At 37.9% G+C, this 19,083-nt stretch overlaps 1 protein-coding gene across 3 annotated transcripts in view; it reads left to right on the top strand.

The window, feature by feature from the left end:
• LOC124553768 overlaps window positions 1–19,083 on the top strand; it is a 51,110-nt gene that overhangs the window by 3,748 nt on the left and 28,279 nt on the right. The window contains exon 2 of one of the 3 annotated variants that reach the window (XM_047127705.1): window positions 3,810–3,931. The exons of 1 other annotated variant lie outside the window; for it this stretch is intronic. In XM_047127705.1, the coding sequence (XP_046983661.1) occupies window positions 3,838–3,931 (94 nt within the window). In that variant the 5' untranslated portion in view covers window positions 3,810–3,837. Of the gene's footprint in view, window positions 1–3,683; window positions 3,932–19,083 lie in introns of all 3 variants that reach the window. One more of the 3 variants, XM_047127704.1, reaches the window with a different exon arrangement.

Genomic DNA, 19,083 nt, shown 5'->3' with positions numbered 1-19,083 from the left:
CTTTTCATTCTTGAGAGTTCGGGCCACTCATTGCTGCTTCTGCTGTTGCTGGCTCATCATTAAAAGACTGACCTGCACACATCTCAAAATACAGATATTCTTTCAGTTTTGGTATGTGAGAAGAACGCCTTACATTGTTATCTTCCTTTTGTTTGTCCTCTGAGTCATTGTCGTCATAAATAGTCCCCACTTGCCTTTGACTATCCTCTTCCTGTTCTTCACTTTCTCTTTCTTCACATAAGGTTTCACTCTTGGAACTAGGTGCAGTTAACTTAGTAGTAGTTGTCCTCTTCAGAGTCCTTTCTATTTTCAAAGAATACTACATCTCTCCTAGTAACTATCCTTTCATTCAATGGATCCATTAATTGGTAGCCCCTTGAATTCTCACAATAGCCTACAAAAATATGCTTTTTAGCCTTTGGGTCCCATTTTTCGCTGTTTTGGAATGTGTGCCATTGCATCACATCCAAAAACCCTTAGATTGCTAGGATCAGGTTTCCTTCCTACCCATATCTCATAGGGGTTTTTATTCCTTAATGGTTTTGTAGTTGCTCTATTGATGAAATATACAGCTGTTGATACTGCCTCTGCCCAATAATCTTTTTATAATCCAGCATCAGTTATCATCGACAGTGGTCCTATTAGCCTTCTCAGCAACCCCATTTTGAGATTGGCTGTATCTTATGGTAGTTTGATACCCAGTTCCCATTTTTGCCAGAAGTGTCTTCAATTTCTGGTCAATATATTCTCTCCCATTATCAGACCTGATGATCTTAATCTTCTTTCCCTTCAACCTTTCGACCATGTTAAGATATTCCTCAAAAATGTCACTCACTTGGTCTTTGGAACTAAGAAAATAAACATGAGTATATCGTGAATAATCATCAATAAATGTAAGAAAATAACAACTCCCACCTGTGCATTCGCACTCAGTCAGGCCACATATATCTGTACGGATTAACTGTAATACCTCTGTAGATTTGCTAGTCGTAAAAGGTAGCTTCACTTGTTTTCCTTTTATGCAGATCTCACAAGGGTCCTTGGATACACTACAATTCTGTTTTCCCTTTACCATATCTCTTATTAAAGACACTCTTTCTATTTAGGCGTTGAAGTCTGCAGTGCTATAAAAAACCTTCCGCTGAGTATACTGAAGGACTAACATGTTTATGTTTACTGTCAATGGTATCCAACTTAAAAATACCCCTTTCATTACTTGCTGTAGTGTTCCTTCACCATTTTCGTTGGTTACTCTTGCTCCTTGCATGTCAAAAATGACTTATTTCCCTTCTTGACAATTTCCCGTTATGGCAGTAGGTTAATCGCAACATTTTTTACATAATGAACATCATATGCTGTAACCATATCGGGTTCACCATTGACTCTGGAGCTTGCTGCCATCAACAGTAGATATTCCCATACGAGTCTTATCTTTAACATCATAAAGAAGAGATTTGTCTTAAACAGTATGCACAGATGCACCTGAGTCTAAAATCCATTCCAGTTGACTATTACCCACATCTCCAAGAGAATGAAAACATGAGATTGCCTTACCTTTATTATTGGTCCCCCCCCTCTCAGGGCTATCAGCAATATACCTCTTTTTCTGCGTGTCTGACCTTGGGTGTCTTTTTTTTTTTCCCCCTCTGCACTGAGATGCAATATGCCCCTTTTTCTGACATCTATAGCACCTCACTGAGTTCTTCTCTTTGTTTCTTGAATAAAGAGCAGATACTACTCAAATACATGACAGCTTGAAGTACTCTTTACATCCTGTAGGATTTTCACTTTGACACTGTTGCCCATGATCGTTATACCTGAGCTTTCCACTCCCATAATCATATGCTCATGCCTTTCGGGCAGACCTGCCAACAGTAGTGACCCTATCCACAGTAGTGACCCTATCCACAGTAGTGACCCTATCCACAGTAGTGACCCTATCCATTCGTCAGCAGTCTCAAACTCAATGTTTCTCAGTTGGTTCGATGTGGCTATTGTTTTGTTGATGTATTCGTCTACACTCTTGCATTTGTCCAGCTGAGTAGTAATTAACTCACGTAATAATCCTACTTTCCTTGTAAGACATCTATCCTCAAATGCACTTTGTAATTTGTCGCAGACTTCTTTCGCTGTCGCGGATTTTTCAACGTGAACATAATTCGCTGGGTCAGCTAGTAATATCAACTTTGATTTTGCTTTCCTATCCTTACTTGAATAATTCTGATCTGTGGATTTCATTGCTTTCCTATCCTTACTTGAATAATTCTGATCTGTGGATTTCATTGTCTCATCCACCACATCCCATAGGTTGTCCAAATGTAAATACACTTCTACTGCAAATTTCCGTGTTGCATAGTTTTCGTGACCCATAAGTCTTTCAATCTGTGGAATTTGTGCCGTGCTCATTTTAACGGTAACTTTGATCTTCCTTGACGTAAAGAATAAGACCGAAGAACAGTACAAAAGAGTTGTGTTCATAACTCGTACTTCACGCAAGTGCACTACTTGGAACTTTTCCAATACTTTCTCACTATTATATTATGTATATACTTATTCTAAATGCATCCCTGGGTCCATAACCTATTAGAGTCAACACAGCTGAATAAGTAATAGTGAGTAAAATACATTTAGTGCCAGTAACGATATTTGCACTTCCAGGTAAAATACATCGAACACTACAACCGAGGAACATTACATTATATACATAAAACTCGGAGCATACAGTAGCACCAGACAAGTTTATTATATTCCACATGATGCACTTTGCTGCTGTCTCACATAAAATATATTGTTCACACAGTTCCAACAAGTTTTAATGGGGCTACAGCTTGTATTGCTGAAGAGAAATAAGAAATTGGTTCCAGGAAGTATCTAAAACTCTGAAAGATAAGGATATATTAAATGACCCTAACAGAGTTTTTAATATGGATGAAACCTCTTTTTTCTGGCTCCAAAAGGAGAAGTGGATCGTTTTTAGGCAAATTATCACAATATATTGTGTTAATTGTCTTTCTACCCATGGGTACATTGCGTAACTAACAAGGAGGTACTGAATAGAATTGGGGAGAAGAGAAATTTGTGGTACAATGTGACTGTAATAAGGGATTGGTTAGCAGAACACATTCTGAGGCATCAAGGGATCACCAGTTTAATTCTGGAGGGAAGCATGGGGGGGGGAGGGGGTAAAAATCATAGAGGGGACCAAGAGATGAATACATTAAGCAGATTCAGAAGGGTGTTGGTTGTAGTAGTTAGCCAGAGGTGGAGAGGCTTGCACATGATGGAGTAGTATGAAGAGCTGCATCAAACTAGACCTTGGACTGAAGATACAACAATAACAACAACAATTGTTCCACTAGTTGCTGCAACTTTTTATCTCATTTATGCATGTTTCTCTTATGTGCTTGTATAAAGACCAAAATAACTTACTGGCAAATTGATTCTACAATTATTTAGAACACCAGTTTTGTTATAATACTCAATAGCCTAAACTTGGGAAATAAATGACAATAGCTAGAGTTAGTGTGGCCAAAACTGAGGAGATATGCTATCTTGTATTCAGTATTTCCTTATTTCTGTTGCTATAAAACTTAGAACCCTTGTTCCTATATAGCTGTAATGTATAGATGTTGGAAAAAGTGTTTATGATATTCTGAATTAGTTTGTAAACTTTTTTCCCATAGTAAACAGATAGCCTATCTCGAATTTCGATAAAAAGGCCATAAGTGGTGCCTCAACCCTGCAGATAATTTCTGTATGGACAATGCATTCCTGTCTCGGGTTGTGAATGGAGTTTCTTATGTGCAAAGGTGTTTAGGCTGCCAGTGAACATAAGACATGAAAAGGAAAACCTCCAAACGTTTGAAAACAAAGCCAAAGAATACTTCAGTAGCCACTCCTACAGTTTATCGGAATAACAGGAAACCAAAAGGTAAATTCTACTCAAGTCTAATATCTGTATTAGATAGAGCCTTACTTTGCCAGTATGTTGAAAGCTGATAGTAGTCTCTGTGTAGTTACGTAAATGCTTTGTCTGAAGGATTTGTATGCTGCTAAGTTAGTTGCATGTTCGATAGATCGTTTGAACAGTTGTTTTATCAAAATGATATGGAATAATATGGTTTACAGGATATGTATACATGGTTAATGTTAACATTAATGAACATTTTATTTTTTTAGTCCTACTTCTATAGCTGCATTGAAATCTGGGACATTTTTTAGAGACTACCAGCTTTTAAATATAAATTATTCCCTGGAATAGGAGTTGTCCAGGAGAGATGATTTTAGATTAGATTTACAACTTGCTTTGCTACCTGTCAGTTACGTTAGGCTGTTGGGTAAGTGCTGAATTTTTATTTCTGCGTATTGAACTCCTTTCTGAGCTACTACCAGCTTCAAGAACGGGCAATAAAGTCTTTTTCTTCTCTAATGTTGTGTGTGTGTGTGTGTGTGTGTGTGTGTGTGTGTGCGTGCACGCTGTAAATCTTATCAGATGGTGATGGCTTATTTATTAGTAGTATCATTAGTGACTCTATGTATTGTGATGGTGCAGTTAAAATGCACAACTCTTTGAAGAGGTGCCTATGTGATGATTGTGGGTGAAGACTACATATTGTTCTTATGGTTCACTTTTTTGTGGTTAGTACATTCTTTCTAATTCATGAGTTACTGCAGAAAATTATTCCACAAGAGTGGGTTTGATTTGATATTTTTAAATTTGGTCCTGTTGATTACATATTGTACAAAGGGTGTACTAGTAACATAGGGCAAGCCAAGTGAACTAATACAAAATTATGTGAACATTTTATATACCATACAAATACTTTTCTATTAATGATTGGTTGTGGACAATGTTACAACCTGCATTTTTAATGGTATCTGTTCAAGTGGATGCTTAAATAGTAAAACAAATGAAGTACCCATTTTTATTCCAGTGCTACAAATAAATTAAGTTTACATTTTGTCATTATGATTTAAATTAAAATACATAATTTTTATCTTTATTACATAAGTAAGGTAGAGTGAATACTTAATAGTGTAGAATAAGTGGTGGTGCACATTTTATTGTTATAATTTATATTAGGAATACGCATTTGTCTTCATGACATAATAAAAAAAATTCTTGTACGAAGTTTTTTCTTTTTTAATGTAAGTAGTTTCATCTATTTTTACTCAAAAGGATGCCTTATTACTCTAGAAATTCATTCATTTTATAATAAGTTTCTCTGAAGAGTGATTTTAGTTTCCTTCTGAAAACCTTTATGTTACTAATTTCCTTTTTTAAATTGATGGGAAGCTTGTTACATACTTTTATTTCTCAGTTACTCCACCATGGACTTTTGTGACAGTTGCAGGTCTTGGTGGAAATTTTCCCCCGTCTTTTGTTATGCTTGTGAATGTTAGTTTTGTTGTTTTATAATAATAATTCCTTGGTGCTGGGTACAAACATCGTCATTGCGTGTATGTATATTGATTGGTAATAGGAAGTATCCTGAGAATCTTAAATATCTCTGCAGGATGTTCTGTTACAACCCCACACATTAATCTCACTGCTTGTTTCTGTAGTTTGAAAGACTTTTTCAACCCCTATAGCATTTCCCCAGAAGATACCATAAGAGAATACAGAATGGAAATCTGCAAAATAGGACAAAAGCAATATTTCTGTCAACAAGGTGAGAAATAGTGCTCAGGGCAAAACACTCTGTGCTAAGTTTTTGAACAGCTGACCAATTTGCTCTTTCCAGCTTAGTTGATTGTATGTGTGGTTTCATAAATTTTTTGGTTGTTGATCTCTATTTCAGGAACTTGGAGGTTTCCTCCCCCCCCCCCCCCCTCCCCCCCCCCCCTCCCCATCTCCGAAACTGTATAACGTTGATTTTTGAAAAATTTAGAATTAGGCGATTTGCTGTGTATCGTTTGCGTACTTGGTTAGAGACTGTCAGGGCTGTATCCTGCAGTGTGGAACTGGCCCTTGATCAGAATAGTCGTATCATCCGCAAACATGACTATTTTTAGTCTGTCATGAACTGTAACTGACAGATCATAAATGTAGATTAGGAAAATCAGTGGGCCAAGGTCGAGCCCTGGGGCATTCCAAGTCTGCTTCCATTAAGATGACTCTTTGCTTCCTGTTGAGTAAATTAAATTCTGCCATGTCAACGATTTACCCTTGATACCATAGTCTGGAAGCATTTTTAGCAATATGTTACGATCAACACAGTTGAAAGCTTTGGCAAAGCCACAAAAGATCTCCTCCTGAGATTTAATTCATCTAGAGTTTCACCTGTTAGACAAAAAAAAAAAAAAAAAAAAAAAAAAAAAAAAAAAAAAGGGGGGGGGGGGGGACCGAGCGAGGTGGCGCAGTGGTTAGCACACTGGACTCGCATTCGGGAGGACGACGGTTCAATCCCGTCTCCGGCCATCCTGATTTAGGTTTTCCGTGATTTCCCTAAATCGTTTCAGGCGAATGCCGAGATGGTTCCTTTGAAAGGGCACGGCCGATTTCCTTCCCTAACCCGAGCTTGCGCTCCGTCTCTAATGACCTCGTTGTCGACGGGACGTTAAACACTAACCACCACCACCACCACAAAATATGGGCCGTGCAGAGTGGCCGTACAGTCTGAGGCGCCATGTCACGTATTGCGAGGCCCCTCCCACTGGAGGTTTGAGTCCTCCCTCGAGCATGGGTGCGTGTGTTGTTCTTGGCTAAGTTAGTTTAAGTAGGCGGAAGTCTAGGGACCGATGACCTCAGCAGTTTGGTCCCTTAGGAATTCACACACATTTTCTAAATATAGCTCTCTGTGGAGCATCCCTTACAAAAGACAAACTGTGTTCCACTTTTCTGGATGGGCATGCTTCAGCCTATCTGCAAATGTCCCAATTTTCATTGATTGGTTTCATACATGCATGATATTTGACTGATTAAGTCTGCATGTGACTTTAAAATCCTAGTTGATATTCTATCGTATCCAGAAGACGCAGAGCTTTTAAGCAACAATCAGTTATAGACAAATTTATTATCTGGATAGATCAAAAGTTCTACTCACAAAGTGGGTGCAGAACACGCACATAAGATTGTTGTAATTGACAATCTTATGGAGCCAGTGGCTCCTTTAGGCAGAATGGTTGCATTGGATGATATAGTGCTTTTGAAATGAAGTGCCATATTTGTTGTGTTTTGCATGTGATAGTAGTTCTATGGCTTCTGTGAGAAACTGTTTATTATGGTTCCCTGTTCTTTCAGCTACAGTGAGAAAAAAAGTTATTAAAGTCAGAGGCAGCAACTTTCTGGTTATACTTGGCTGAACCACTACCAGAGTAGTGTGGAGCCCCTACTTGTTCACATTTTATGTTCCTATTTGTCTCACTTTGTACAATGTTCCATATAGTTTTTACTTCATTGTTTACTTGTTAATTTCTTCTGCATAATATATTTGCTTGGTCTTCCCAGTTACACATGTTAGAATTTTATAGTATTCTTTCTTATGTAATTTCACTGCTAGGTTTGTACTAGCCCTTTGTTCTATATAAAAGTCTCTCTCTCTCTGTCCTTTTTTTTTTTTAAAGCACATGATATTTTGATGCCTGCTGTTATCCACTCTTCCTTCCACAGCAGGTTGATTTCATTTTAATCTGTCTTTGGGGGAAGCAGGTTTCAAAATGTTTGAGAAATAAGGTGAGAGATGAATTGAATTTGTCGTTCATTGTAACTGCCTGGTAAACTTCCTCCCATTGTCCATGGTGTAAACTGTTCCTGTACAAGCTAGCGGATTCCAGGTTCATTATTCTAACATGGTTACCAGGTTGTGATCTTTTACTGTTTTCCTACTGGAGAGTTTGAAGGTTGTCAGTTGACCATTGTGATCAGTCAGACCATTTATTATTTTTTGTGTTTTTATGTAATTGTAATTTGTGGCATCCAGGAACACATTACCAAGCAAGGTCTTGCAGTACCCGTATACTCTTGATACCAATGAGACCATCAGGAGTAGGTTGAAAGTTGACAACAATGAATCAAGTTGTTCATTAGTTTTACTATTTGAAAGAAAATTAACATAGTGATCACTACATACTACACAGTGTAATGTGACTGTTATTCCTATTAAATTTTTAAGAACTAACTCTAGCTGCGAGAGAAACTTTCTAATATTTCCCGTAGGTGCCCTCAAAACTGCAATTATTTTGAGAAACTGAGTTTCCAGTCCTAATTTGAAGCCACAGTATTCAAGATGTTGTTCAGTAAAGTACTGAGCTACATGTATGGTTTGTGATATGCGAGTATTGTGTATAAAAATTGCCACCCCACCTTGGCTTAAGTTGATCCTATAGTGTATTGTGTGTATTAGACTGGGGACCTAGACACGACGGACAGGCTTTGTCCCGCCGTAGCCCTCAGTGGTTCACAACCCCACAACAGGCCACAGCAGTCCGCGCACCCCACCACCGCCTCACATCAAACCCGGGGTTATTGTGTGCGGTTCGGCCCCTAGTGGACACCCCCACCCCCTGGAACGTCTCATACCAGACGAGTGTAGCCCCAAATGTTTGTGTGGTAGAGTAACTATGGTGTACGCGTGCGTGAAGCTAGTGTTTGCGCAGCAATCGCCGACACATTGTAACTGAAGTGGAATAAGGGGAACCAGCCCGCAATCACCGAGGCAGATGGAAAACCACCTTAAAAACCATCAACAGGCTGGCTGCCGCACCGGGCCTCGACACTAATCTTAGAAGCTAGATTAAGAAAAGGCAAACCTATGTTTCTAGCATTTGTAGACTTAGAGAAAGCTTTTGACAATGTTGACTGGAATACTCTTTCAAATTCTAAAGGTGGCAGGGGTAAAATACAGGGAGCGAAAGGCTATTTACAATTTGTACAGAAACCAGATGGCAGTTATAACAGTCAAGGGACATGAAAGGGAAGCAGTGGTTGGGAAGGGAGTGAGACAGGGTTGTAGCCTCTCCCCGATGTTATTCAATCTGTGTATTGAGCAAGCAGTAAAAGGAAACAAAAGAAAAATTTGGAGTAGGTATTAAAATCCATGGAGAAGAAATAAAAACTTTAAGGTTCACTGATGACATTGTAATTCTGTCGGAGACAGCAAAGGACTTGGAAGAGCAGTTGAACAGAATGGACAGTGTCTTGAAAGGAGGATATAAGATGAACATCAACAAAAGCAAAACGAGGATAATGGAATGTAGTTGAATTAAGTCGGGTGATGCTGAGGGAATTAGATTAGGAAATGAGACGCTTAAAGTAGTAAATGGGTTTTGCTATTTGGGGAGCAAAATAACTGATGATGGTCGAAGTAGAGAGGATATAAAATGTAGACTGGCAATGGCAAGGAAAGCGTTTCTGAAGAAGAGAAATTTGTTAACATTGAGTATAGATTTAAGTGTCAGGAAGTCGTTTCTGACAGTAGCCATGTATGGAAGTGAAACATGGACAATAAATAGTTTGGACAAGAAGAGAATAGAAGCTTTCGAAATGTTGTGCTACAGAAGAATGCTGAAGATTAGATGGGTACATCACAAAGCTAATGAGGAGGTATTGAATAGAATTGGGGACAAGAGGAGTTTGTGGCACAACATAACTAGAAGAAGGGATCGATTGGTAGGACACGTTCTGAGGCATCGAGGGATCACCAATTTAGTATTGGAGGGCAGCGTGGAGGGTAAAAATCGTAGAGGGAGACCAAGAGATGAATACACTAAGCAGATTCAGAAGGATGTAGGCAGCAGTACGTACTGCGAGATGAAGAAGCTTGCACAGAATAGAGTAGCATCAAACCAAGTCTCAGGACTGAAGACCACAACAACAACAACAACAACAACAACAGGTAATATTCAGTTAGAGAGAACACATCAGCAAAAGTTTAATCTGCGTCAGCAGTTCCTTGAACAGAAAGCAGTAGTTCTTTATTTAAAATGCTTCTTATATTTTGGTTAAATATTTTTAAGCTATGCAGGTAATCTGTTGTCCATGTGACAGGTTTCGTAACTTTAGATTTCACCTGAGCTAAATTGTTATTAAAGGGTGCAACATTTACTCTGTAACTTTCATCCTCTGGTCTAAAAAAAAAAAAGGCTTTCTTGGAGGGTGTTAACTACCACAGGAATCTGTCGTAGCAGTATGGTGAAGGACATTTAATCCGTAGTTTGCAACCCCCATTTCTCTATGGCGTATTTTGTGGACCTCTTTTTCCAAGAGGAAGTCCTTGTTCTTGTTTTACCCCATCGATTGGGCTGAACGTGTAGTCGTTTTTAACTGCTTTTTCATATTAGTGTTCCAAGGTTCTGATGTGGGCATGTATGATCCTAGTTGCTTTTGCACCCTAAAATAAAACAAAATAATACTACAGGAATATGCTGCAGCAGCAAATAATCACTATGTCCTTTTTTTTTGCCGTGGGAGATATAACATTTTTTATAACTTTTCTTGTATCTGGCATGAGAGAATTAAATGTGATGGTTTAGACTATTTTTTGAGTTTTGAACTTCCCCAAAGCCATTCAAATGAAGACCATGTGTGGCATGGAATCATTGGCCAATACCATGGATTCCCAGAACATTCCCATTTGTAAACTGATTGCATATGTTCTAGAGCTGTTCATTTTGCAGCTCTGATGTCTGGGTTCACACATGACCAGGGAGGTAAATCATACCAGTGCGGAATGTTTACATATACGAATATGCATACATTTAATAGAAGGAAACATTCCACGTGGGAAAAATATATCTAAAAACAAAAATTATGTAACCTACCAAACGAAAGTGTTGGCATGTTGACACACACACACACACACACACACACACACACACACAAAATTCAAGCTTTCACATCCAACGGTTGCTTCATCAGGAAATAGGGAAGGATAGGGAAAGACGAAAGGATGTGGGTTTTAAGGGAGAGGGTAAGGAGTCATTCCAATCCCGGGAGCGGAAAGACTTATCTTAGGGGGAGAAAAGGACAGGTATACACTAGCGCCCCCCCCCCCCCCCCACACACACACACACACACACACATCCATCCGCACATATACAGACACAAGCAGACATTTGCAAAGGCAAAGAGTTTGGGCAGAGATGTCAGTCGAGGCAGAAGTACAGAGGCAAAGATGTTGTTGAATGACAGGTGAGGTATGAGTGGCGGCAACTTGAAATTAGCGGAGGTTGTGGCCTGGTGGATAATGGGAAGAGAGGATATACTGAAGGGCAAGTTTCCATCTCCGGAGTTCTGACAGGTTGGTGTTAGTGGGAAGTATCCAGATAACCCGGACGGTGTAACACTGTGCCAAGATGTGCTGGCCGTCCACCAAGGCTAAACCCTGTGGCTAAAAATGCCTTGGTGCATGGCCACCACATCTTAGCGCAGTGTTACACCGTCCAAGTTGTCTGGATACCGTATTTACTCGAATCTCAGCCGCACTCGAATCTCAGCCGCACTCGAATCTCAGCCGCACTCGAATCTCAGCCGCACTCGAATCTCAGCCGCACTCGAATCTCAGCCGCACTCGAATCTCAGCCGCACTCGAATCTCAGCCGCACTCGAATCTCAGCCGCACTCGAAAAATGAGACTCCAAATCAAGGAAAACAAATTTTGTCGAATCTAAGCCGCACCTTAAACTTGAGACTTGAAATTCAAGGGGAGAGAGAAGTTTTTGGCCGCACCTCCAAAGCAAAACAAAGTTGGTCCATTGTAATATGAGACACAATTTAGGTCGAATGAATGACGATACAGGTACGGTAGTTTAGTTCGAGTCTTAAGCTTAGCAGTTAAGCTTTACCAAGTAGCCATTGCTAGGCGTCAGGCATGCCTGTGTAGTGCTACATATATTCGACGAAAGAAGTTAGTAGTGGCGGCACCTACCAACAATTTTCAGAACTTCTGCTTACTTTGCACTCGATTCTAAGCCGCAGGCGGTTTTTTCACGTGCTTCGTCTGGTTTGAATTGATTGCTTATTTTTCTTTGATCTGATAGGTGCCATTCTCTTTGTTATAAGTGTTTACGTCACTAAGCTGATAATGCGTTATTGTACTGTGTCGTGCATTGTTTGTCACATTCTGATAATGAGTGTTTACGGCCTGTCGCCGCTCGCGGCATGGCTTGCTTTTGAGCACGCTACCGCCGCTTACCAAAAGAAAAAAAAAAAAAAAAAAAAGGAAGAAGAGAGAGGAATTGTCTCATAAGTGAAACAATGGCAAGAGACTGCTGTTTGTTGTTACTTACACTGCTGCTTTCTTTGATAATGATCAACAAGAACCAAATAATAGACTGCTTATCATAGAGGATGTTCTGAACGAGAGTTTAGCGAAAATTTTTCTCCGTTTGAAAATCTTTGCAGACGCCTCTTTAGTATATTACATTTTGCACAGAAATTAGTCATCTTAGATTTAAAAATCTAGTCAGTTGCCGTGCTTCATTTCTGACTATCACTATTAGGCATAAGAATAATACGAATATAAACGTGACATGATATGTATATTCTTGTTTGCTGTTGTCTCAATCTAGTTTTGTAGTTTATTATGCAGACAGGATTTAAATGAGACAGCAGCAAACACGAAAGAATACATGGCAAAATGTTTATATTCGTATTATTTTTATGGTGAAGAGAATACTGCATGTGATTCACAATTCATAAAAGTTCCTATTAGCAAGCATCTCTTCTCACAGGTAGGAAAAAAATCAGAACGTAGAGTTGGCCATATTGACAAACATTCCAAACAGTCTTGCCAGTCGGATTTTCGCAGTACATTGAAATGCTGCTACATTCGAAGATGAACAATACAGAATTTGTATTTACGTCGTTGGATAATTTATGAAAATGCAGTGGTCGAAACTTGGGGCGGAGAAAAAAAGCTCGTCTTCCAACTTTTTTTAAATTTATTTACTGACGCAGTGATTTTTGTGCCAGTATTTATCTTTGTGCCTGCAAAGCATGCCTGTGTAGGATGCAAGAAGCTAGTTGTGGCGGCACCTACCAACAATTTTCAGTACTTCTGCTTACTCTGCACTTGATTCTAAGCCGCAGGCAGTTTTTTGGATTACAAAAACTGGAAAAAACTGTGGCTTAGATTCGAGTAAATGCGGTACTTCCCACTAACACCAACCTGTCAGAACTCCGGAGATGGGAACTTGCCCTGCAGTATATACTCTCTTCCCGTTACCCACCAGGCATCAACCTCCGTTAATTTCAAGTTGCCGCTGCTCATACCTCACCTGTCATTCAACAACATCTTTGCCTCTGTACTTCCGCCTCGACTGACATCTCTGCCCAAACTCTTTGCCTTTACGAATGTCTGCTTGTGTCTGTATATGTGCGGCTGGATATGTGTGTGTGTGTGCACGAGTGTATACCTGTCCTTTTCTCCCCCTAAGGTAAGTCTTTCCGTTCCCAGGATTGGAATGACTCCTTACCGTCTCCCTTAAAACCCACATCCTTTCATCTTTCCCTCTCCTTCCCTCTTTCCTGATGAAGCAACGTTGGTTGTGAAAGCTTGAATTTTGTGTGTGTGTTTGTGTTTATTTGTGTGTCTATCAACATACCAATGCTTTCGTTTGGTAAGTCACATCATCTTTGTTTTTAGATATGCATTTATTTATTTATTTATTTACTTATTTATTTGTCCATATAAATCTCTTTTTCAGTACATATATTGTACACTGGATATTGGACAGAAAACCTTTTTAGGTATTGGTTTTTCAAATTCAGACATACATTTTATAACTTTTTATGACAAATTGAATCTATACAGTTAATAATTACAAATTTTTGAAATACTGTATATTTATAACTTATTTCTACAATTAAAGATACAAATTACATTCTTTTCTTGCGTAAGATACTGTGAGATTGAATAGTAGCAGTTTTTCAGAAGGTAGGATGTCACAACCTTTTAAAAAAATTTTAGTTCAGGAACAGTTTTTATATGTCTTGGTAATGTGTTGTAAAGTTTTGTTCCCGCATGATATACCCTTTTTGGCATAATGTGGTGTTACAATGATTAACATGTATGTCACTGACCTGGTACTGTGATCATGGACACTTTTGTTTTGAGCAAAAACGATTTCTTTTCTTAATGCTTTTTTTGACATACGTGACTACTACCAGTATATAAATGCAGCGAAGGGGTAGGATCTTTAGATCTTTAAAGAAAGGTTTGCATGATTTTCTGCTGCTCACTTGTTTCATTATTCTTATAATTGCCTTTTGTTTCTTGAAAACTGTTATGGCCTGATGTACATTTCCCCAGAAAATGATACCGTACTTCAGTATTGAATGTACACGAGCAAAGTATACAGCCCTAACTGTTTCTGCACTAGTAATGTTGCAGAGAATTCTTACTGCATAGCTCATTTTTGCTAGTTTCGAATTTAGGGCTGTGATGTGAGCGCTCCATTTAAGATTTTCCTGGATATGAATCCAAAGAAATTTAGTTTCATTGCCAGAACTAATGTTTCAGTTATCTATACATATTACTGGTTGTGCCGGATTTTTATTTTGATCAGTGTGGTGGGGATTAACTATTAGCCTGTTTCTGGTAAACCATTCAGACACTGCTTTTGTAATATCTTTTGCAGATGCAGTAAAATTTTCTTCTTTATTCCCTTCAATCACTAGACTGGTGTCATCTGCAAACAGTACAGGTTCAGAATCCCTAACGTGTGATGGGAAATCATTAATGTAGACCAAAAAAAAGAAAGGGACCTAAAATGGAGCCCTGTGGAACACCATGACTTAGTCCACATGGTTCTGAAAGGTGTACCATGGAGTTCATTTCCTTCCAGGTACTTAATTTCAGTTACCTGAGAGTGATATTCCAAATATGTTTTGGCACACCTCTTACACCATATCATTCAAGTTTCCTCAGGAGTATAGAATGATCAATCACATCAAAAGCTTTTGTTAGGTCCAAGAATAAACCTGAGATATTTCTGTGGTTGTTCACTGCATTTAAGACATGGTTTATCAGATAGAAAGTGGCAGTTTCAATTGATCTCTGTGGTCTGAAGCCATGTTGACATCCAGAAATAATAATATTCTTGTCGAAGAATGTAATTAGTTTTGAAAGGAACACTTTTTCAGTAATTTTCAAAAACCCTGACGATAGAGACACAGGCCTATAGTTACCCATACATTGATGATCTCCTTTTTTATCTAGGGGTATTACTTTTGCCATATTCAGTTGCTGAAGAAAGACACCACATGATAAGGATGAATTGCATATGTCCAATAAAGGTGAAAGTATTTGTCTTGCTGTTATTTTTATAATATAACCTGGAATATCATCAGTACCAGTTGAATACTTACTCTTCAGTGAATGAATGGTATTTAGGAGCTCTGTTGGGCTTACTGGACTGAGAAACATGGATATATTATTTATTTCAATAGCTGAAAGTTCTTTCCATGTTGTATTAGGTGGATTTCCAAATTTTTCCTTCACTAATTTTCCAGCAACAGTTGCATAGTAAGAATTGAAACTGTTTACAACTGCCCTAGGGTTAGTGACATTCTTCCCATCATATGATATCACAATATTTTTGTGAGCTGTCTTCTTCCCCATAAGATCCTGCACAGCTTTCCACATGGACTTAGTTTTATTGGATGACTTCATAATATATTTGTCATTTCCCTTAATTTTTGCCTCTTTTATGACATGTTCAAGACTAGCTTGTATTTTTTGAACTAATTAATAAATTCTGGACTGCTGTGAGTTTTTGACTGCAGAAAAAGTTCCCACTTCCTTTTACAAGATACTCTGATGCCTGGTGCAATCCAGTTTTTGAATCAATCTGTGCTTTTGGAAATTACTTTCCTTCGTGGAAAAGCTATGTCAAAATTATGCTTGAAAATGTTCAAAAAATGTTAATCTTTTTGTTGGTATTAGTGGTATCATATACTTCTCTCCAAGATTGTTCGCTGATTACGTACTCGAAGTATTCAACATTTTTCCGACTATAAATCCTTTTATGGATAACATTTTCTATACTGCTCGAAATGTTATTTACAGGTATGGTCAGTAATTGTGAAAGGTGGGCACTATAGCCGGTATCAAAGTTTTCTGATGTATACTTGTCCATGTTTACACATACCTGATCAAGGAGAGCGACACTAGCTTTTGTTACATGCGTTGCGGAGCTAACAGTCAGACAAAGATTGTAGGCTTTTATAATATTTAAAAAAGTCAATATTAAAATCACCACATAGTACCACTGTTTTTCCCAGTTGTCTTGAATTTGCCTAAAGTAAGGTCCAATTTTTTTGAAAAAAAAAAAAAAAAAAAAAAAAAAAAAACAACTTATATTGCTAACAGGAGATCTATACACACTCAAAATAAGTTTTTTCAGACATTAACTCAACAGCTGAGATTTCAAAGTCTCTTTCTCAACCAAGTTTACAAACAGATGCTATAGTCTTATAATCTACATTTTCTTTTACATATATACAAGTTCCCCCATGTTTTGATTACACTCTACAAAAGCAGTTTGCAAGGTTAAAATGCAATATTTTTAAGTACTGGAAATACCTATTTTGTAACCAATGCTCACAAAAACATAACACTGAAACAGCTTTCCATTCACTATTGAGGAGTATATTTATTTCATCAACTTTCTTTGTTAATGACTGTACATTCTGGTGTACAATCTTCAGTCTATATTTTCAATTTAAGTCTGCATCACATTTTTTTGTGATACAGTCTACTTCCCTAGAAAATGTCTTTCGCCCTTTTTATAACACATCACATCCTTCTTTATGACCCATTTGTCCAAAGTACTTTGGACTGCTTCTATATTATGCCTGTTGTGACTAAAATTTGCTAGACAACAGATTTCTTCAACCAAAAATTGTTTCCCCACCGTGATTTAAATGAAGGTCATGGCTGGTGTGCATGGACCTGTCTAACATGCTTACATTTATTAAGTTCGCATACAGAAACTTTTTGCATACAGCATCTATCTCTTTGTTCACTCTTTCTATTAATTTATTTACACATGACCAAGGAGGTAGGTTGTATCTGTGTGGTTGATTTACAACAGCTACATTTGTGTTGCCTAATTTGGGTAGCACACTTTCAAGAACAGTGATGAGTTCACTACCTTTATCTCTGGCAACATCATTCGCACCTGCACAAATTATGACACATTCTTTTGGGTTAAGGTTTTCACATGATTTTACCACTGTTTTTGTCACTTCTGCAATGCCTGCTCCTGGTTTGACAAAGACTTGGACACTTGCGTTAGTTTGTGTATCTGCTACCTTTTCTGCTATCTGACGTCCATGATTATCGGCAAAAATCAACACTTTTTGTTCTTGTTTGCTCACTTGAGGCCAGTCAACCGATTTTTTAATCACATTTCTTTGTTTAGGATGAGAGACGTGCGAAAAATTTACAGTGCACGGCTGTTGTTGTTTGTAATTATTATCTGGACTCATATGTTTCTGAATGACATTGTTTGTGGAATCACAGTAGTCATTATAACTATTTGATGCACTTACTTTATTATTTCCAAGTTTTGTGCTGGTTTCCACAGTCGTTCTTCCTTTGATTACATCACTTGTAGCCGATATTTCTTCCAGGTTCAGACGATGCTCTGTTTGTTGAGTTTTACAGCCAAGATGTTGCAGCTGTTTCTCCAATAAGGCTACAGTCCTTTTAAGTTCATTGATTTCACTGTTTTTTGCAGTTAAAATGAGACGAAAATCATCCCAATGTTTACATATCGATGTCACTGAATTTGCATTTGCCACCGTTTTTTCACTAGATTTTGATCTTGTAATGATTTCGTTTGCAGTTTTTGCATTAACTTCGCAGCGTAACATTTTCCAGGTTGAACGACAATACTTTTTTTGCACTGAATACATAAAGACTCATTCTTTTTTACGTTTTTCGCGGAACTCGATTTTCGTGAACCTTTTTTCACTGCCATCTTGCCATACTTTCTGTATGTATGTCAGGAGGTTGTGCAGTTCAGTAATATGGTTCTGCTCATTCAAGTTTTCATCAATATGTACACCCATAAATCTGGAGCATTCTATCCTGTGTACTGCCTGCTGTTAATGTGCTACATAAATTGTCAGTATGAAGCTATATTTTGTACAGAACTGACTTTTCTCAAAATTTAGGGAGAGTTCATTTTTAGAGAAACACGTAATTCGCAAACAACATTAACAATCTCTCTTGCTTTCTCGCTAATACGATTTATTATAACACTAATATCTGCAAAAAGTACCAATTCTGCTTCACGAATGTTAAGTGGGATGTCATTCTTTTATAATAAGGAATAAATGTGTACCCAAAATTCAACCTCGTAGGACTCCCTCTATGGTTTCTCCTGTTACGGAAATTTTCACTCCTTCCAACAGAGTTAGTTAACAAATGAAAAGCACCAGTTTGCTTTTGTTCTACAAGCTTACTTTTATTGTGTTAACCGGTTTTCGGCTTAAAAGGCCATCTTCAGACATTTACTGAGTATTGTTACCCAAGAAGTTACAATGTTTGCAAACAACATTGGAAGAAAAGTAACATCTTCGACAGTGTGGTGGTAATGCAATGAAACTGTAAAAATTAAACAGTAAATAAATAAAAATGGAGTAGACAGGGAAAACTTTAACACAAAATAGGAACACCATGCCTACATAACAGTTTCTATTAATAAACAAAACTAATAAAATTAGTATTTGACAAGGCTACATCAGGAGGTATAAAACATGGAGAGTGATACACAAACCAATTATAAGAAGAAACAATTATCAGAGTAACTACAGAATACATAAGGAACTTAAGCAGTATCAGTTAGATAAACAGAAATTAATAAATGCACGAAAATTTAGGTGTTTGAGGGAACATACAGTAAATGCAATCTGTGAGAGTGTGGTGGTACTGCATATTAACATTGTATTCAAAACAGTGGCTATGTAACAGTTTGCATTAAATAAATAAATGAACAATATTTGATGAGACAACTGCAAGAGGTGTTAAACATGGACAGTAATAAAAGTACCAGTGAAAAGAAAGCCTTAACTATTGAAACTAAATTCTATATGGAATACATAGACAACTTCAATAAAACAAAAGAGCTTAA

The sequence above is a fragment of the Schistocerca americana genome, chromosome 11 (assembly GCF_021461395.2).
Source record: "Schistocerca americana isolate TAMUIC-IGC-003095 chromosome 11, iqSchAmer2.1, whole genome shotgun sequence".
Classification (NCBI taxonomy): domain Eukaryota; kingdom Metazoa; phylum Arthropoda; class Insecta; order Orthoptera; family Acrididae; genus Schistocerca; species Schistocerca americana.
This window is presented reverse-complemented; position numbering and strand designations above follow the sequence as displayed.